At 53.2% G+C, this 21510-nt stretch overlaps 1 protein-coding gene across 1 annotated transcript in view; it reads right to left on the bottom strand.

The window, feature by feature from the left end:
- The window catches only part of COL22A1 (collagen type XXII alpha 1 chain), a 200348-nt gene that overhangs the window by 74526 nt on the left and 104312 nt on the right, over positions 1-21510 (bottom strand). Inside the window, exons 30-39 of the mRNA XM_075550530.1 lie at positions 14760-14801; positions 13468-13500; positions 7424-7477; positions 7135-7209; positions 6436-6480; positions 5115-5168; positions 4789-4842; positions 2316-2420; positions 2001-2045; positions 1133-1210 (exon numbers count right to left, since the gene is read on the bottom strand). Coding sequence (XP_075406645.1) covers positions 1133-1210; positions 2001-2045; positions 2316-2420; positions 4789-4842; positions 5115-5168; positions 6436-6480; positions 7135-7209; positions 7424-7477; positions 13468-13500; positions 14760-14801 — 585 coding nt within the window. The remainder of the gene's footprint in view (positions 1-1132; positions 1211-2000; positions 2046-2315; positions 2421-4788; positions 4843-5114; positions 5169-6435; positions 6481-7134; positions 7210-7423; positions 7478-13467; positions 13501-14759; positions 14802-21510) is intronic.

Here is a 21510-nt window from a genome sequence, read left to right as displayed (position 1 = left end):
CTTTGAGAGAAGGGTACCTGCATTTCTAGAAAAGTTCAAGTGAAAGCCTGCTAGGACAGCTCTCCTCTTGGGCTCCTCAGTCCCTGTGTTGTTGGGGGTTAGGCGCCATCGGGGCTGTTCTGAACGGAGCGCCCCTGCCCTGCCCCGTCCTCAGCTTTACTCTTGTGCTGGAGCTCACAGTTGCAGCCACGGTCCATCCATCTCCTGGATGGACAAAGAAGGCCTTCCTCTTGTTCGCTGCCCTTCCCCTCTGCCGAGCCTGATGTCCTGCTCCAGGACTGCTCTCTCCTGGTGATGAGTCCAAAGTACGTGAGATGAAATCCCATCGTCCTCCCCTCGAAGGTGCATTCTGGCTGAACTTCTTCCGAGACACATCAGTCTGTCCTTTTGGCAGTCCATGGGACTTTCCTAATTCTTCGCCAGCACCATCATCCAGACACACGGGTCGCACCCCTCTCAAAGGACCACCTCTGAGGGGGAGGCAAGCTCTCTTGACCGGCTGTGGGGGTTATTCGGGGGACTTCACAACGTGAGGAACACGCCGCAGATTTGCCTTGAGGATTGGATGGCCGCCTCCCTCAATTCCATGTCTGTTTTCCCCTGGACTCACGGGAGAATAGAGGAGCCCTGGGACTGCACTGCGCACACGCTGGGCTGCTAACAGCAAAGTCTGCAGTTTGAAACCACAAGCTGTTCTTTAGGAGAAAGACGGGGCCTTTTCCTCCAGTAAACGTGTGGGTCTCAGAAATGCCCAGAGGCAGTTCTACCCTGCCCTGGAGGGCTACTCTGAGTCGGGGCTGACTCAAGGGCAGTGAATGAGGGTTGGGGACACTTGGAGTGATGGACACCCCTTCCCCAGGCAGACCAGGGACAGGCATGCTCTGTGGCTGCAAGAGTTGATGAAGGAGTCCCTCCTCTCACTAACAGTGGGAGTGAGTTTGCCTCTCTCAGCTGCCTGTGAACTGCACAAGGGAGGCTTGGTCACCCCAGAAGCCTGGCTCCCACAAGACACATGCCCAGTTTTACGACCTGCATCGGCAGCACAAGCAGACTTGCCCCCCAACTTCCCTGGGACTAGTGACCCAGGTTGGTTAGCTGGGGGCACACTGCGTGCCTGAGGGCACAGACTTACAGGAGGGCCAGCAGCGCCAATGCCCGGGTCGCCACGGCTGCCAGGAGAGCCAGGGATGCCAGGTGCCCCTCGATCGCCCTGGAAAGAGACAATGTAAGATGGGGAGTTCAGTGCATAGGTGGAGAGGTCAGAGGTCCAAAGAAGCCAGGCTGCATGGAACCACCGCTGGTACGTGAAGATGGACGCCTACCCCCCACCTTCCTGAGGCCGAGTGATCACACGCTGGGCTGCTAACCACGAGGCAGTCAGCAGTCCGAAGCCACCAGCTGCTCTGAGAAAGACCAGGCTGCCCACTCCAGGAAACACTTAGTCTTGGAAACCCACAGGGCAGGCCTTGAGGTGCTGTGGGCTCAGCCATGCCAGGCCACCCCATGGAGAGGATGTCACCATGAGGAGCGTCACGTGAATGGCTGGCTGTCCCAGTGCAGACAGAAGCCAGGTCGATCCCCGGAGGTGGCCTATGAAGAGTGTGCAACATGATGGAAAAGATGGAACTACCCTGAGAGCGAGCAAACTGGGCGTGAGCGCACGCCGCTGGCCAAATGGCCAGCTAGACTCGTGGCTGCCACAGACCTTCTGTTTGCAGAAGTCATGCCCACGGAGAGCCCAGTCAGGGGGCATGTGCCTGCAGGAGACCCCTGAGTTCCATCCGCTCCTGGAGTCTTCTGTATCTTCATTAAATCAGCACATATCCCTGAATGCCTACTGTATACCCATTTAAGCATCACACGTTCCCTGACCACCTACTGTGTGCTCAGAGTGGAGCTGTGAGCATGAAGTAGAGGGAGGGCGGAGCGGCAATGTTGCTGGTGAGCCATCCACAGCCCTGTGCAGCCAGAGCCCAGGGTGCACTGACAATAGCACTCACCTTGCTCCCCAGGGGTCCAGGTAATCCAGGTGGCCCACGGAGTCCCTGGTGGAAACAACACAAAACAGTCACGGCATCAAGTGAGGACTGCTGGGCCCTACATGCCAGGCCACAGGTGCTCAGGAGCAGGGTGACAGACCCACTGAAGACCCAGTCCACGAGAAGGGACTCTGGGAAATGGGTAGGCCTTGAGTGTGGATGGAAGCTTTGTCTCCAACCACCTCCACCTCTAGCTGGGCAGGAGGCTTCCTCCTGCTCCTTGCTGCCGGCACTTTGGACACAGGGCACAGCCCCTAGAGGCCCCATGCCACTCACCGGCTCGCCATCCTTCCCTTTCCCCGGTGGTCCAGGCGTCCCAGGCAAACCAGGGTCTCCTCTTGACCCGGCCAGGCCTGGGCTCCCGGCATCCCCGGCCACTCCCTGGAAGGAAAATACAGTGTCCATATTCCAGGGCACACAGTGGATCCCAACATCAATGGTGGAGCAGCCCAGGTGAGTGGGTACCCTCCCCTTGAACAGGTGTCAGAATACCCGCCCCCTCTGAGGACCCGGAAAGATGGGCCATGCAGCATGGGGTGGGTGCCGAGCTATGCAGGGCTAGTCCACCCTTCCCCTCTGAGCAGAATACCCAGCAGGCACAGCTCAGAAAGGGTCTGCTCAGGTGTCCCCAGAGACCAAGAAGCTCACCACCCCCAGACTCTCAACCCTGCAGCAGGCCAGCCCCCACGTCCCTGTCCTACCACATCCAGACATGACAGCCCTTCCCAAGCCCCAGCCAGTTGAGAATTCTGTCTCCTCACAGACCAGCCATCAAAAACACTGATCTGCACAGTGAGTGTCACAGGGTACAGAGCCTGCCTGCCAGTTTGCAAGGGAGCTGGGCACTGAATAATCCCCTACAGCCGGTCAAGAGAGAGCTTGCCTCCTCCGCAGGAGTGGGCTGGACCCTGATCCACAGGGATGCCCTGTCCCAGACGACTACACTGTAACCTACCTGACTCAGGCAGCCTCTGAACCCCAACAGGGTTAGTCATATGCACTATGGATGGGCAAGGCACATGGAAGGATTCTCCTGAACATGGTCATGGGAGGGGCAGCCCACCCCTGGACATGGTGAAGGGGGCAGTCCAAGCCCTGGACACAGGAAGGGGTACAGCCTAGGCCCTGGACCCTGTGAGAAGGAGAAGCCCAGGCCCCAGATATAGTGAGAGGCGGTGGGTGTTGGGGATGGGGGTGAAGGACAACCAGGCGTAAGGAACCTGACCATTTACAGTCTCTGGTGCCCAGGTATGTTCAGCCATAGGCCTCTGGCTCCCCCTGGCGGCCCCAGCATGGTAACAGCCCATGGAGTTCAGAGCAGAAATGCTAAACCGAAGCCAGCCACAGAGAGGATCTGGATAGGAGCCAACCTGCCTGAGAGCAGCAAACCGCCCCCAGGCTTCCACGGCTGGCACCCTTACAGGGCCACACTCACTCACCTTTCTCCCAGGGCACAGCAGCTGGGCTGGGTTCCCACTCAGACTTTCTGAGCCCAGCCCTGTTATCACTATACCACACAACTCAAAAACCCGCTGACACCCAGTCCACGTCAACCCATGTCCCACCTTGGAATAGAGCCCCCGAAAACCAGCCTGCCCAGTCAACCCCAACTGCCTAGAACCCCACAGGACAGAGGACAGCTTCTCCCTGGGGGCCCCCAAGCTGCAATCGTGACAGAACCAGACTGCCACACGCAGAGCTTCTGGGGTTTGAACCTCCGACCTTCCTGTCAAGCGTGTGAATGGTTGTGCCACCACTGGGGTGCACCGGATGACCAGCCATCCAGCACAAGTCCTTCTTCAGTCGCCCCTTCTAGTTCACCGACATCCTGCTTGCAATGCCCTGTGCTGTATCACGCCCACTGCGTCAGATGGGTGGGGTCACGCTAAAGCAGACGGGGACGGAGCCTCCCTCACTTGCCCAAGGTGCTGGACACCTGTCCCTGCAGTCTGGGACAGTGCTTTACCTGCCCCAACGTGTTCGCACCTGCCTCAAAATTCAAACCTTTGGCCTGCGAGTTCCTTCTGACCCCACAGGGCTGAGAAGAGCGGCTTCACAGGGTTCTGAGGCTGCACATCTCCATAGGAGGAGCTAGCCTCAGCTTCCTCCCAAGGAGGGCCTGCGGGGCTTGAACCACCAGCCTTGTAAGGGGCTCCCAAGCATGTGCCACTGGAAGAACAAAGTGGTATCTAGTCCCCCAAGGACCACAGCCCCAGAATGGTGTCCGCAGGTTGGCCAGTCACTTTGCCCAGTGAGTTCCCTGGTGGGTGGTCTTCACTTGACTCCACACCATCTGCTGGTACGGTCTCTGGGGGATGCCTGGGTCCCAAAGGAATTACACATCAGGCTACGCACTGCAAGGTCAGCAGTTCAAAACCACCACCAGGCTTTCTCTTCCTGTAAAGAGTCACAGTCTCAGAAGGCCACAGGGAAGGGGTAGTCCTACCCTGCCCTGGGGAGTTGCTGTGAGTCAGCACCGACTCGATGGCAGTGAGGAAGGAACCAGGGTGGGCCAGTAGGTTCCGTGTTGGAAATCACAGCTGCTCTGCAGGTGACATCTGGGGTATGCACCTTGGAAACTTACTGACGCAGTTCTCCCCTGCCCCAGAGGAACCCCAAGAATCAGGATCAACCCATAGCAGTGGGTTTGACTATTCAGAGTGGGCCCTGTCTGAGGCTGGAGCACCCCCCACTGGCCTCTGGAGATGTTCAGATTGGACGCTGACTTACAGAGGTCTATGGGCCTTACCTTCTCCCCGCGCTCCCCATCCTTCCCGGGGGGGCCTCTGATGCCAGGGGGGCCCTGGAGAAGGAAAGACATTGCTATGTTGAGCTTCAAGAATACCAGGGAAGGTGAGGGTCTCCATGCCATGGCAACCAGGCCTGCTTTTCATCAAGGACCACAGCTCGGGCTCACCGTCCCACCTCCAGCTCTGAGGTCAATGGAGATGAAGACAGATCCATTGTTCTCTGACTTCCGGGCAGGAGCCCACCCCCACGCCCTGCTTCACACCGAATCCCCTGACACACTCCTGAGACTCCAGAGTCCCCCTCTCTGGTGTCAGGCCTACTCACCACACTCCCCGGGGCACCACTAGGGCCTGGGGTGCCCACAGATCCAGGAGCGCCCTGTGCAGACAAAGAAGGGTGTGGGTCACAAGAGCAGCTCCCTCTCTCTCCAAGCCCAAGGGGCTGCCTGGGACCCTTCACCGCGGCCTTCTGGAATTGCCTCTAGCCTAACACTTCCCCCTGCCCCCTCCCCTCCACACACATGTCTAGAACCTTCTTTGGTGGTACCTAGACAAGCCACAACTCAGCTGAGCTCAATTTGTGGAGCAGAAGTTGGAGGGGAGCAGGCCATGGGTGGAGGGGGCTTGGGAAGTCCATCTGATGAGGCACAGGTGTGTGGGTGGGTGCATGTGTATGTGTGTATATGTTGAGGGGTATGTATTGTGTGTGTGTATGGGTGTTGTGAAGGTGTGTGTATGTGCAGTGAGAGTGTTGTATGCTGAGGGTGTGTATATGAGTGTGGTGAGTGTGTGTTTGTGTGTGGTAAGTATGTATATATGTTGTGTGTGGGTGTGTGTTGGAGCATGCCTCCGTGTGTGAGCATGGAGTGTGTGAATATGAGTGTGCATGAGAGTGAATGGATAGGATATGTGTAGGTGTGTGTGTGTGTGCATCTGTGTGTGAGAGAAAGTAAGTGAGTCTGAGCCTGTGTCTATGTGTGTTCCTGATGTGAGTATATGTGTGGTGTGCGTATGATGTGTGTGCATAAAGTGTGTGCGTGTGTGTGTATGCAGGCATTGGTGGGTGTTTAAGAGCATGTGAGACTGTGTCCATGTTGGTGTATGGTGGGTCTGAGTATAATGTGGTGTGAAGTGTGTGAGAATATTTGCATGCATTTGTGTGCATGAGACCATGAGTGTGCCTCTGTGTGTGTGTGTGTTGGTGTGATGTGTGCACATGAGAAAGAGTGTGAGCCAACCTTGTGTTGTGCCCACACTGGACCCTGGACACACATGTACACACACACACACACACACACACATGCAGACACGTAGTGCCCTTGGGAGCCCAGACCTGTGTTCTCACTACTGGTCAGAAGAGACCAGAAACCCAAACCCACTGCTGAGTGGTTGACACAGACTCGCATGACCCTGTGGGCTGGACTAGACCTGGGTGAAGGTTTTCTGGACTCTGTGGCTTAATGGAAGCCAACACCTCCTTTTACTCCCACAGAGTGGCTGGTGGGTTTGAACAGCTGACCTGTCGGACAGCAGCTGACTGCTTTAACCACAGCACCACCAGTGCTACCAAGCATCCTCGCCTTCCTTCTCAGTCCCCGGGCCCTGTCCACTCTGGTGGTCAGCAACGGGTAGACATGAGGACTCACCGGGTTTCCAGCTGCGCCCGGTACCCCAAGGGCTCCATCTTGTCCCTGAAGACAGAGAAGAGAGAGAGAGGGCGGGTGGGGGGCGGGGAGAGAGAGAGAGAGAGAGAGAGAGAGAGAGAGAGAGAGAGAGAGAGAGAGAAGAGAAGAGAAGAGAAGAGAAGAGAAGAGAAGAGAAGAGAAGAGAAGAGAAGAGAGGAGAGGAGGGGAGGGGAGGGGAGGGGAGGGGAGGGGAGGGGAGGGGAGGGGAGGGGAGGGGAGTGGAGGGGAGAGAGAGCAGAGGAGAGGAGAGGAGAGAAAAGAAAGAGGAGAGAGGAGAGAGAGAGCAGAGGGAGGGGGAGTGGGGGAGGAAAGACTGATTCGTCATGGGAGAAAGTGAGGGCAGAGTCAAGGCTTGGACGCACTGGGGTGGGCGTAGGGGCGGTCACTCTGTGCAGAGCTGCCCTGGAGGGCGGGGACAAAGGGCAGTGACCTGCATGCTGAAATCCTCACAGCTGCCCCGTGGCTGATCACCACCGATGAGGTAGGAGAGCATGAGGGGGAGAGTCCACCCCCTGTGCCCCAGTAAGGACACAGTGTCCAGCAGCAGGGCCCAGGCCCACAGCTGCCTGGGGGACCCGGTGAAGGCTCTGTGCCTCCATGCCCCTGGTGGGTACTGTGGGAATGCCAGGTGAGGGGGCAGCAGAGGAGACAGGGGCCAACCCCGGGAGGAGGTTTCCTTACCGGAGGTCCAGGCGGTCCCTGAGGCCCCAGTTCTCCAGGACGACCCTGTGGTCCCTGCAATGAAACACCCCCAGGAACGGCTCGAATGCTTTCCTTGGAGGACGCCTGGGGCTTCACAGTCAGGCACACAGGGTCAGGTCCCCACGAAGGGGCCACATTCAATCCACATCTCCTGTGGATGGCCCCAGAAAATGGCTGGTGCAGCCTGTGGCCCGGGATGCCACCTAGACAGGTGACAGCTGTGAGGGGCGCAGGGGTGAGGACTCACCGGTTCTCCAGGCAGGCCTGTGTCACCCTTCTCTCCTCGGGGCCCCTGCTCGCCCTGTTGGAGAAGGAGCACAGAATACATCACAGGCCTAAGGGCCAGCTGCTGCCTCCTGGCCCTGGAGTGCATCTGTGCACGGGCCACCCCAGACCTGCCCAGTGCCCACCCCAGCCTGCTCAGTGCCCATCCCAGACCTGCCCAGTGCTCATGCCAGACCTGCCCAGTGTCCACCCCCAAACCTGCCCAGTGCCCACCCCAGACCTGCCCAGTGTCCACTCCAGACCTGCCTAGTGTCCACCCAGCCTGCCCAGTGCCCACCCAAGCCTGACCAGTGTCCACCCCAGCCTGCTCAGTGCCCACCCCAGCCTGCCCAGTGCCCACCCAAGCCTGCCCAGTGCTCATGCCAGACCTGCCCAGTGTCCACTCCCAAACCTGCCCAGTGCCCACCCCAGACCTGCCCAGTGCCCATCTCAGACCTGACCAGTGTCCACCCCTAGACCTGCCCGGTGCCCACCACCAGACAGCCCCTCTGCCCATCAGGGCTCCTCCTATCCCACCCCACACACCTTGAGTCCTTCTCTCTTCTTGAACGGCAAAGGTTACGCTCCCTATGCTTCAGTATGCAAATTAACGTTTTATTGTGACCTGGCTGAAAGTTCACAGACAGCTCCACTTTCATTCAAGAATCCGCACGGTCTGCCCCTCACTCTGCATGGCCCATCCTCAGCCCACTGCTTCCCTCTGCAACCCGTGTCCACCCTCCCTGGTTCCTAAGGACACTTCTGAGCCAGGTCCTAAGGACACTTCTGAGCCAGGTCCTTGGGTCAATGCTGCCTCCTTCTTGTTCACAGTTGGTCCTCCAAAGGCGTGTGGCCCTCCTGCCGGCACTGTCCCTAACAGACGTGGCTCCTGTTTGGCTAAGATGTGAGCCAGAGGGGCATGCTCTGTCTCAGGTGCAAGGGGTGGCTAAGGGAAGGGCCACATGCTTGGGGGTTCCACCAGCCTGTATCCCACCAGCCAGCCTAGTTTTTTCTAGGCTGTGAGTTTGGGTCTACATTTTTCTCCCCTTGTAGGCAGGAAGTCAGGCTTCCATGAGAATCTTAACTTCCGTTCTGCATGAGTAGCATCTTTAGGGGCTACAGTCACCCGCCATCCCCACAGCACCCTCAGTCCTGGGAATGGGGTGGGCAGGGGTCTGAGGGGCCTTCCACTGCTCCTCCCCTCTGCGCCCCCTTTCTTAACGATGCTGTCGCTTTCATGCCCTCTAAATCTTCCACGCAAGCGGACCAAGAGTCAACCCAGTGACAAGTGGAGAACAGACGGAAGTCGTCAACGATCTCACGTGGCTTGGGTTCACAGCCCATGCTCGTGGAAACAGCGGCCGAGAGATCAAGCAATGCCTTGTGCATGAGACCCCCATAAAGTGTCGGAGAGCAGGATGTCCCTTTGAGGACTAGGGGCGCCTGACCCAAACCATGGCATTTTCAATCAGCTCTTCTGCATGTGGAAGTTGGCTACTGAAGAAGGAAGGCCATAGATGAAGACTCAATACATGCGGATTATGCTGCTGGGAAGGAAATGGAAAGTCCCGGGGACTGTCGGGAGAAGGGTACATATCTGTCTGGGAAGAAGTGTGGCCAGGATCCCCTTGGAAGCAAGAAGGGACATGCCCTCAAGAGGGACAGTTCCGAGAAAAGGCCATCGTGCTCGGCCAAGCAGAGGGGCAGCAACACCATAGCAATGGTTTTGAGGGGAGCGCGGTGCCAGGGTGCTTCACCCTGTGGCTCACAGGCTTCTGTAAGTCAGACCGCCTCTGCACACCTCCCGCCCCCTTAAAGACCTCCAAAGATGCATGCTGGGAAGGCCAGGGGGCAGTCAAGCCACAAACACTTTCCAAACTCATTGATACAAGTCCGCCTCCAGGGACGGAAGGGCCTCTGTGAGTCTCTTGCCTTCGCCGAGCCTCATTGCTTTCCCCTGTGAAGGGGGCATGTCATGGACTCACGGGAGGTGGCTGCGCACTGAATGAGGGGGGGCAAGGAGAGGGCTGGATGGCGCCTGCCCACTGGGCAGCCCTGACCCTCTCCCCGGGAGGGACCCTGTTCCTGAGTGCTGACTGGATATCATGTTGTGGCGCTGGTTTATTCGATGCATTCACTACAGGAAGGTTAACCCCCCCAGCCCAGCTCTCCCAGTGGCACGAGATCCAGCTTCTGATGCACTCGGCCTCCGAGGATGCACCCAGGAAACGCGTTTGTTGGTGTCAAGTGCTGTCCAGTTGGTTCCGACTCCCAGCAAGGCTGTGTACAACAGAATAGAACGCTGCCCGGTCCTGCACTACCCTCACAAATGCTCTACGTGAGCCCGTCAATGCAGCCACCGTGTCCATCCATCTTGTCCAGAGTCTCCCTCTTTCTTCCTGCACGGTGCTTTCTTACCAAGCACGGTGTCCTTCTCCAGGGACTGGCCTCTCCTGACAATGATCCCAAAGCCAATGTCTCGCCATCCTTGCCTCTAAGGAAAATGCTGGCCGTACTTCTTCCAGACAGATTTGACTCATTTGGCTGTCCATACGCTCATGATCATCTAGTCAATGTTGGCTCACAGCGCCCCCAGTGGGTTTCTGAGAATGGAACTGCTTACGGGAGGAGAAAGCCCAGTCTTTCTCCTGTGGAGCTGCTGGTGGTTTTGAACTGCTGACCAAACAGATTGCAGCCCGGCATGTAACCACCTCACCACCAGGTGGCACTCCTTTTGGCAGTCCCTGGTACTACCAATATTCTTTGCCAGTACCATAACTCAAATGCACCCATCCTCCTTAGGTCTTCCTTATTCAATATCCAGTTTTCGCACGCATGCGAGGCCATTGAGAATGCCACCGTCAGGCCCACTGCTAGTCCTCAAAGTCACCTCTTTACTTTTCAATGCTTGAAAGAGGTTTTGTACAGCAGATCTTCCAATGAATCGCATCACTCGACCACCTCAGTGCTGCTTTCCCAGGCATCGCCTGTGGATCCAAGCAAGACAAAATCCTTGACAATTTCAACCGTTTTTCCATTTGTCATGTTGCCACTGATCCAGTTATAAGGAGTTTGGTTTTCTCCACATTGACTTTCATCCACACTGCTGAAGGCTACCAGCTTTGATCTTCATCAGCAAGTGCTTCAAGTCCTCCTCACTTTCAAGATCAAGATGGTGTAACCTGCCCATCGCAGCTTGTTAACAAGTCTTCCTCCAATCCTGATGCTGCCTTCTTCTTCGTATGATCCAGCTTCTCCGATTATTTGCTCAACAGACAGATTGGACAAGTGTGACGAGAGGATGCAGTGCCTCTGCACACCTTTTCTGATTCTAAAACATCCATATGTCCTTGTTCTGCTCCCACAACTGCCTGTTGATCCATGTATAGGTTCCACATCAACACAATGAAGTGTTCTGGAATTCCCATTCTTCTCAACATTGTCCATAGTTTGCCATGATCCGCACAGTTGAATGCCTCGACACAGTCAATAAACACAAATAAACATCTTTCTGGTATCCTCTGCTTCCAGCCAACATGCATCAGACATCAGCAATGACACCTCTTGTTCCACTTCCTCTTCTGGATCCGGCATGAACCTCCGGCAGCTCTCTGTCAATGGACTGCTACTACCGTTGCTAGGTGATCTTTTATTTGCATGTGATATTAATGATATTTTTCTATAATTTTGGCATTCTATTGAGTTGGTTTTCTTTGGAATGGGTACAAATATGGCCCTCTTCTAGTCAGTTGGCCAAATAGTTTTCTTCCAAATTTCCTGGTATAGACGAGTGTAATAGGTAGGTTTATTGTGCCAACCTGGCCAATAGACACATGTGGGATTAATAAGGTTACAGTTTAATTGAAGGACAAAGAGATAAATGGCTCAGTGAGCCTGCCTGTCCGTGTCTTGCTCTCTGATGATCAGACCAGTGTGCGGCTGCCTTAGCTCATTCTCTGCCTCAACTTGTGAGCTACACAACCTGTGGGATACCCAACCCATGGACCGTGTCACTATAGTTTGAGGTTCCTTTGAGACCTGCTTCACCACACTGCTGGTGTATACATCACTTGAGCTAGGGACTGTCAGACCCTGTCATCTGGCTGACTGTTGGTGATTTTCCCTGCTCTTTGCTGCCTGTGGCCGGACTGCCTGTATTGCTCTACAGAAGACTCAGCTGTCTGCTTCCTTGATTTGCACCCAGCAGCCCTCGGGAGTTGAAAGACTGCCAGTATTCCTGGAGCCTTCTTTTGGGCTAATGCTTTCAGTGCAGCTTGAACTTCCTTCAGTGCTGTTGGCTCCTGCTCAGGGGCTACCTCCTGAAGTGGTGGAATGTCTACTACTTCTTTTTGGTACAGTGACTGTGTGCATCCTTTCCATCTTCTTTTGATGTTTTCTGTACCGTTCATTATTTGTCCATAGAACCTTTCAAGATTTCAACTCAAGGTTTGAATTTTTTCTTGAGTTTTTTCAGTTTAAGATATGTGGAGCGTGTTCTGCCTTTTTTGGTTTTCGAACTCTAGGTTTTAGAACATTTTATTATAACACTTTGCCTTGTCTTCTCGGGCTGTCCTTTGAAGTTTTCTGCTCAGCGTTTTGACTTCATCAGCTCTTCCGTCTGTCTCAGTTACTCCTCTGCACAGTGAAGGGTGAGTTGCAGAGCTTTGGCAAACATTCCCTTGGATCTTTCCTTCCTTTCCATCTTTTTGTTTCTTCATGAACGACAGTCTCGATGTCATTTCACAGCTCATTGAGCCTTCCATCATATGTGTTAACGTATCACATCTATTCTTGAGATGTTCCCAAAATTCCGGTGGGATATACTTGGCCCTGACAGACTTGTTTTAACTTTGTCCAGCTTCAGCTTACACAGGAGCAATTGATGGTCTGTTTCACAGTCAGTCCCTGGCCTGGTTTTAGCTGCTGACACTGAGCTTCTCCGTGTTCTCTTCCCACTGGTGTATTCATCTTGATCTTTATGTCTTCCATCTGGCGTCCATATATGTAGGTGCTGCTTGTGTGACTGAGAAAAGGCATTGGCTATGAGGTAGTCATTTGGGTTTGTAAAATTCCATCATGGGATTCCTAGCTTCATTTCTGTCACCAAGACCATACTTCCCAAAGACTGTCGCATTCTCTTTGTTTCCAACTTTTCCAGTCACCAGGAATTATCAATGCATCTTGATGTATGTTTGATCCATTTCAGACCGAAGACACTGGTAGTATTTTTCAGTGCCTGCATCACTAGCTTTAGTGGTTGGTGCCCCATTTGAATGATCATTGTATCCGTTGGATTTCCTATCACAGACAGGAATGTAATCCTATCACAGACAGCATGGCCCCTCAAGGCAGATCTTGGCATGTCCTTCCTGCCAGTGCATGCAAAGCTCTCAGGTGTCTCCCGCTCTGCTGCCCTCAAAGACATCACACACGGTGGCCAGAAGGGGATGTAGTGGGGCTCATGTAGACAAGGACAGTGGAGCAGATGGAGCAAAGAGTGGACTGGAATATAGCCACATGTCATGACAGCAGACCCAGGACCACCTGTCTTTTCCGGGGTTCATTTCTACAGAGGCCACAGACCAATGGGTGTCCTGCTCCCTGCAGCTGCCCAGACTCCAGCGAGCCTGGGATGCCACAGTGGAGCTGTGCTCTGTGATTCTCAGCAGATGGTGCTGCTGTTTCCCCTGAAGTGCCTCTGCATGGCCTCGAACCCCTAGTCCTTTGCTTAGTGGCCAAGCACATTGTCTATTGGCAGTACCCAGGGACTGCAACAATCTGAGTATGACACATTTGGGTGGCTCACCTCGGGGGGGGGGGGGCATGCTGGGAGGAGAGCAACATGAAGAGAGAAGGGCCCACCCCTTCCCATGTACTGGTGACCAGAAGGCCAGCCCCCTCCCCCGGCCCCTGCCAGGCACCAGGGAGTGACCAGAAGAGGAGGTGAGAATTAGAGACCCCCTGTGCCTCCTTTCAGAGACCTCGGGGTGCCTGGCAGCTGGAAGACGGGGGATTTTTGCGACTTACCGGGATTCTTGGGTGTGGTGTGAACAGGGACATCTGCAAAGAATGCCACAGAAGTTAGACAGATGGACACCCGAGCCTGGCTCTCAATGTAAAGACAAGTAAAACTGCCCACGTCAGGAATTTACAAAGTGAAAGAACAGAGCCTCAAAATCCCTGGAGAACCCCACTGCCCTGGAGCCAGTCCCGCCCCCCCAGCGGCCCTACGTACAACAGAACAAAACAGCAGCCTGTCCTGAGCCATCCCACAAATGTTCGTAAGTATGAGCAATTGTTCGTAAGTGTGAGCCCACTGATGCAGCCACCGTGTCCATCCATCTCGTGGCGCGCCTTCGTCTTTTTCACTGTCCCTCTACTCTACCCAGCAAGGTGTCCTTCTCCAGGGACTGGTTTCTCCTGACAGTGCGTCCACAGGACCTATCCATCCTTGCCTCTAAGGAGCACGCTGGCTGCACTTCTTCAACACAGGGTTGTCCGTGGTAAGATTTTAATCGAGCATTTGCCATCTACCAGGAACGGTGCTAGGGTGCTTGCTGTGTCTCAGTGCCATCCAGCAATCTTGACTCCTAGCGACCCTGTGAGACCGGGTCAAACTTCCCCAGAAGGTTCCCAAGGCTGCCATCTTTAAGGAAGTTGATTCCCACATCTTCCTCCCACGGAGCAGCTGGTAGGTTTGAACCACTGAGCTTTTGGTTAACAGCCAGTGCTTCACCACTATGCCACCGTGGCTCTTTTAACTTGATGAGATGTCAGATGACTTTCACTACAGTTTTGCAATGTGCCTGGACACTACACCTCAATTCTTCAAATATGTATGTTTTAGGTATGAGACCATGCCTATGGAGCCTTGTAGAGGTTAAACAACATATGGAAGGTCAGTGCTGATGGGCCAGTGGACCTGGCACTCTGATTCCAAAGCCCATGCTCTGATACTGGCCTGAGGCCTGCAGAGACAGGAGAGTAAGTCCGAGTCACCGGCCACAGCCGTGCGCCCGCCCTGCTAACTTTGCCAAGATGGGCCACTTCTCCAGGGACCTCAGCTGCTCCATGTGTACCAGTCAGCGCTGTGTCCTCAGTGTCTGCACACAGCCTGGTAGAGGGCATCATGGCTTGTTCCATGAAACACATGTCTTCAATATAAAAACAATGCTTCTTAGAGGAACTCATATGGCTGCGTTATAAGACAAATGAATGACTAGGAAAATGGTAACAAGATGATGTGTGTATTGGGGTGTTGGTGGAGAGGGTGTACCCCAATGCTGTGGGAATTCAGAGGAAGAAGTTGAGGGACTTACAGTTCCTGGTAATCCAGGGGGACCTGCGGGGCCAGCTTCACCCTGGATGAAGAAGAGGGGGAAACATTAGTCTTCCAGTCCACTTCCCGTCTCTCTCAGTGGGATCACCCCCTGCAGCAGCCTTAATGGATTAGACAACAGATGGGTGGGTAGATGAGTGGGTGCATAGATAGATACAGAGGTAAATAGATAGATGATACACAGGGAGCTAGACAGATAACAGATAGACTGAAAGACTGACAGACAAATGATGAGATAGGTTGTGAGAGAGATGACACTTTGGTGACAGGTAGATGACACACAGTCAGACAGAGAGATAATACACAGTGTATAGAGAGAGAGATGGAAAAAGAGCGAGAGTCCATGTAAAAGAGAAGTTATACATCGATGGTAGGTAGACAGAGAAGGGGTGGATGATAGCTGGATGAATGGAGGAATGGAGAGAGACAGAGAGTGAGTAAAGAGATAGACATACTACAACCACGATAGAGATGGATTCATGATTCACTGATGATAGGTAATTCAGTCAGATTGACCAATTAATAGACGATGGATGAGTTGTTAGAAAGATGGATGGAAAGTGAGTGAGTGAGAAATATATATATAGAGAGAGACAGGTGACACACTAATAGTGGATAGAGGATACACAGTCAGATAGGTCAACAAGCAGATAGATCAAGTGCAAATTACAAAATAGTTCACACATAGGAAAACATGTTCAGTTCACACATATTCACACTCCTTGGGAAGTATTTATGTTGACAATGCTGTGGGATTCCATTGGCTATATACCTCATAAAGTGACCTGTCATCATTGCCATGTTAATGACATGCAGGTTGGTTTCCATTTGGTGTCATCACAAACGCTGCACCAGATGTGCAGGTATGAGCGCCCTGTGCACACCAGGCATGTCTGAAGCCTGACTCCTTTAGAACCCTCCGCCCCGTCCCTGTAGGGCTGTCCTGGGCTGAGGAGCCTGACTGCATTCCTGTCACAGCACAGTGGCATTAGTAAGTCATTTCACCTCTTCCCGTGTGCTTTCCTCGAGGTAAAGCAGGGATGGGCAGAGCACCTGCCACTCACAGCATCTTGTGGGGGAGCAATGAGGGTGATCTGAGGAAGAGGCTCAACTAGGAGGAAGGCATTGTTGCATCAACCAGGAGGAAAAGTGGCTCCTGAGCTGTTCGTCCAAGGTAGGAGGAGTCATGGTGAGTGGCCTGGTCACCAAAGCGGTCACTTCACAGACGCAACCAGAGAGTCAGGGACTGGACTTCTGTGTCACGGTCTGCTCCTGACACCAACCCAGTGTTGGGACGCTAGCAGTTCTTCCAGGTATGAATAGCAGACAGATGACGCTTGGATGGGTGGATGGATGGATGGATGGATGGATGGATGGATGGATGGATGGATGGATGGATGGATAAACAGATGGATGAATATTGTGGTCTAGAGAGGAATGTGATAGATGGATAGTTGATGGATGGATGGAAGGATGAATGAATGAATATAGTGGTTTAGAGAGATGAGCTAGATGGATAGATAAGGAATGGTGGGTGGATGGATGGATGAATGGATAGATGATTGATGGATGATAGATAGAGGGTGGGTGGGGGATGATAAATAGCTAGATTATAAATGGACAGATGATGGATAAATTGATGGATGGATGGATAGATGGATGGATATGTCATCTAGCGAGAGACAAGCTGGTACTAATAAACAATAATAATGCAGCAGCAGTTAAGAAGTCAAGGAACTCTAGTGTCATAGACTGTAAGCCAAAGGTTAGCTGTTCAAATCTACCAGCTACTTTGTAGAAGAAAGATGAAGCCGTCTGTTTCCATGCAGATTAACAACTTTCGGAGCCTTCTGGGATAGTTCTACGCTGCCCCTTATTGTCATTCAGAGTCAAAATTGATTCGAGAGCAATGAGTTTGGTTTGGGATCACAGCTTAATTTAAAAGTCATGTGGTTTGTTACTGCAGTGAATCCTGTGAAAGCCAGAATCTGCATAAGGTGGAAAACTGTCCACAGAGGACACTCAGACTCAGACACTTTCCACTGAAACAAAGGGCGGAGGCATGGTCACACTGCAGCCTCCGAGAGCCGGAACCTCGGGTGGTCTGGAACAAGGCACTGCTGCTGCCATCTGCTCATGCGGTTGTGATCTCTATGGCTGTCAGGGTTGCATCCCAGGTTCAGGTGTGTCAGGTAACTCATCCCACTTGCTCTGTGTAGAGATGCCTCCAGGTAGAAGCTCCGGTCACCCCAGTTCAGAGGGAAGGAAGGCAGAGCATGAAGACAGCCATGAATCTGCCCAGCGTCACATCACCATCAAACGGCAGAGCCTGGCGCTGTCTGCAGAATCCACGGTCTCTGCTTTATAACCCGAAAAGGAAATCCACTGATACAGAGGTGATACTGACACACAGTGACCTAACGGGACAGAGAAGAGTTGATTCTGATTCACTGAGCCCCAGCAGACAGAGGAGGGCTGATTCTAACTCTCTGAGCCCCAGTGGACAGAGTAGGCCTGATTCGAACTCAGTGAGGCCCAGTGCACAGAGTAGGCCTGATTCGAACTCACTGAGGCCCAGCAGACAGAGCAGGGCTGACTCTAACTCACTGAGGCCCAATGCAGAGTAGGGCTGATTCTAACTCACTGAGGTCCAATGGACAGATTAGGGCTGATTCTAACTCACTGAGGCCCAGCAGACAGAGGGGGGCTGATTCGAACTCACTGAGGCCCAGCGGACAGAGGAGGGCTGATTCGAACTCACTGAGGCCCAGCGGACACAAGAGGGCTGATTCGAACTCATTGAGGCCCAACGGACAGAGAGAAACTACCCTATCATGCAGTGGTTGTTCACCTTCCTCATGCCACAACCCTTTAATATAGTTCCTCGTTTTGTGGTGACCCCCCAACCATAACAGTATTTTCATTTGCTACTTCATAACTGTAATTTTGCTACTGTTATAAATCAGGCAACCCCTGTGAAAGGGTCGTTCGACCCCCAAAGGGGTCACGACCCACAGGTTGAGAACCACTGCATCCGAGCCCATTGGTCTTTACGGGAGAAGACCACCTTGTCTCTCTCAAGTGGAGCTACTGCTGGGGAGCTCCAGACTCAGCACTTCTGGCCATCGCTTCATCCGCACTCCACAGGTAGCCTTGTCTGGACCACAAGCATCTACCGGAGAAGTCCCAGTGCTCAGAGCTGAGTGCACAGATAGAGGAGAAGACTCTGAGAGATGCCCTGCCCCAGGACCAGGAAACCACCTGTGAGCACACCTGCTGACCTCAGGGTCTGGTCCCAGACAGGGGACCCTGCGTGGGAACACGTGGCCTCCCAGCGACTCTGGGAGAAGGCCTGGTAAGGGAGGGACTCCAAGGTTGAGAGAGAATGTGACGGGCCCCTGGCCGTATCTATCAGGTGGATTTACCCTCAGGTAGCCCCCACTGGGAGACGCTGGAATGTATCTCTTCCAAGAAGCTGAGTCCCTGGGTGGTCCAAGCGTGTGCCATTGGCTGCAAACCTACAGGCCGGGGTTTGAACCCACCCAGCCGCACCGCAGCCGAAGAAAGACCTGTGGAACAGGCTCCCGTGGAGACGACAGCCGGGCAAACACCAAGGGGACGCTCTGCTCTGGGGGACGCGACTGCACAGTGGTGGGTGGCCTTAGTGCTTCGGAGGGGACTAAAACGAGGGCCGAATGAATGAGGAGCAGGGACTGCATGAGCAAGGTGAGGTCGGATTTTTAGTTTTACTAAATGTGCTCATTGTGACAGTTATGCTTTTTGTGCCAACCTGTAAGAAGATATGGGTGGAGTTTAGCTTATAAGTCAGCCTGATGGCATCCCTTGAGGTTCGTCTCTGCAAGCTGGTGTTCTCTCTCTCTCTCTCTCTTGAATTTCCTGCTCACTAGACACCCTGAGAGCTACTGGAGCCTTGCGATGTTTTCCACCGACTTTGGATCCACAAGACTTTGCACCCACCGGCCTGTGATCTTCCTGCATTCTGCATCATTGCATGTGATTGTGTGAGTCTGTAGAGGGACTTACGGATTAGTATCGGACTTATGGACTTGAGCTGAACTGGGCTGGGATGTTTTCTCGATATAAAATTACTCCTTGATAGAAAGTTCTTTCTTACACATATATGAGTGTCATTGGGTGTGTTTCTCTAGTCTGCCTGGCCTCGCACACCCATCCTTGTCTATCTCTCTGGAGGCAGGGAAGGAGGAGGAGCTTCTCTGGAAGGCTGAGTACTATCAGTCATGTCTCTGGTGGTGCCAGGGCTCTGTGGGCCTGCTGAGCCTTCACATCCTGGAAACAAGCATCTCCCATAAAAATAGCATTTCGGAAGCATCTGCAGAAGCCGCGGGGCCGAATGGCCTCCCCAGGCTGAGCTGGCTCTGTTTATAGATGGCAGGTTGGTGGAGAGAAAAGCCCAGGGCTGTGGACGGACGGATGAAGGCTTGGACCCGGAGGGGACAGGACACAAGGGGAACTTGGGGAAGAAGACACTGAAGAAGCCGAGGGAATGAGATAGGGAACCCCTGGTGTGTCTGTCACCGGCCATCTAGCACCCAGTGGGTGGCATCTGGATCAAATGGTCAGGGTTCAAATCTTGACTCTCCTGAAGCTTCGCCATGCCACCTGGGCAAGAACTTAGCCTCCTGAGCCTCGGTTTTCTATCTATGAAATGGGGATGCTACTGTAACTGAAGCTCCCTCGCAGGGTGGCAGTAAGGACAAAGTCACTGTGGGAGTGGGGCGGGGGTGGGGGGTCCCATGACCAATTCTGGTGCAGAGTGAGTCCACCGTCAACAGACTTGTATGCCTATATTGGTAACTAGAACTTGTAATACAGAAAGCATTAATCTAGGGGGAAATGGAAGCCATCGAAAATGAAAGGGGCCGCATAAAGGTCACTTTGGAAAGCAGCAGGAAGCCGGGATGGTCTGGGGTTGGCCATTTCCAATCAGACTGTCATGGGTCACTGTGGCAGCAAGGACACACTCCAGAAGAATGGCACCGCATCCATCGTCAACAAGGACACCTTGGGATTTATCATGAAGTACACTGCTGCCCATGACTGACTGGAACTATGTACATACAAGGGAATCCAGCCACTAAAACCGTCATTCCAATTTACCCAGAAGTCACTGAGGCTGGTGACATAAAAGCTGAACCATTCTGCCAACCTCCTCAGTCTGAAATTGCTCCAACATTCCATCAAGCTGCATAGCTAATGATTGGTGATTAGAATTCATAAGTTGGAAACAAAGAGAAAGCTGCAGGTACAAGGTCGCATGCTGCATTTCATTGCAGGAGGTAAACCTGCTGAAAAAACCCTTTTTAAAGTATTGGGGGGCAAGGCTGTTACTCTAACCTGTGCCTGACCCACTCAATCCTGGGACTGTCAATCAGTCATATGCACCGGAAAGGTGGACCCTGAAGAAGGAGGAAGGAAGCAGAAGGGATGTGTTGGAACCGTGGTGCTGGCAACCAATGTACTGCCAAAAGAACACACTATGCGTCTGGAAAGAAGTACAGCCAGAACGCTGCTTAGGAGCAAGGATGGCAAAACTTGGGCATGTTATCAGAAGAGACTAGTCCCTAAAAAATGACATCATGTGTTTGGTAGTTACATCATCTGGTGTCAATGTGGGACTTGAGAGGATTAAGAGTGAAGGGGTGGAGTCTAGTCTGTCAGTTGGGTCATAGCCAATGAGGCCTCTGTGTGGGCATGGCCTTCTGAGGATTCTGGGAGCTCCTGGATTTTTCCTCTTTGGAGGCAGGAGACCCACTCTCTTTAAGTTCATTCTTGAGGATAAATCACATGGACCCACCCTGATGCAGCCCTGGAGCCTGGCGGAGCCACGTGGACACCCTGCCAGTGATGAGATGCTTACAACACCACTGCATCCACAAGACTTTCTACCCACTGGCCTGTGATTTTCTAACATTTGGCATCATTGTATGGGTTTTGTGAGTCTGAAGAGGGTTTTATAGATCTGTATGGGGCATATGGGTTAATATTGGACTTTTGGACTTGATCTGGCCTGGGCTGTGATGTGTTCTCAATGTTCAACTGCTCTTGTATATAAAGCTCTTTCCTTCACACATGAGTGTCTATGCATTGGTTTCCCTCCTCTACCCAGACTGACACAAAGTCCCTCCAGATGGACAGACACAGAGGCTACATCCGTGGGCTCAAACATACCAATGGTAAGGATGGCGAAGAACCAGGCAGTGTTTCCTTCTTTGTACACGGGTCACTGTGAGGCAAGACAGACTCGGTGGCATCCAACAACAAGGGACTAATCTTCAGGGAATCCTTTCACTAGTTCCCACCCCACCAGAGACCCTGTGTCTGGACCGGCTGGCATCTGTCTCTCTCCCAGCCCCACCGGGCACTTACTAAAGTCAACACCTCTGCAAGCTGACAACCCCAGGCAGGGACAGGAAGATCCCTTGTGGCATCGTGGGTGGCTCACTGAGCTGTTAACCAAAAGGCCAGCAGTTCAAGGTCAAAGGTCGTCTCACAGGAGAAACATGAAGCTCTCTGCATTTGTAAAGCATGACACCCTTGGAATCCCAAAGAGGCAGTGCTCCTCTGTCCTATGGGGTGGCTATGACTCAGAATTGAATTCGATGGTAGTGGTTTTGTTTGTGTTGTGTGGTTGCAGGGACAAAGGACCCACTCAGCAAGATACACATGGGCTTACTTGTGCTGACTTTGAA

The sequence above is a fragment of the Tenrec ecaudatus genome, chromosome 5 (genome assembly GCF_050624435.1).
Source record: "Tenrec ecaudatus isolate mTenEca1 chromosome 5, mTenEca1.hap1, whole genome shotgun sequence".
Lineage (NCBI taxonomy): Eukaryota > Metazoa > Chordata > Mammalia > Afrosoricida > Tenrecidae > Tenrec > Tenrec ecaudatus.
This window is presented reverse-complemented; position numbering and strand designations above follow the sequence as displayed.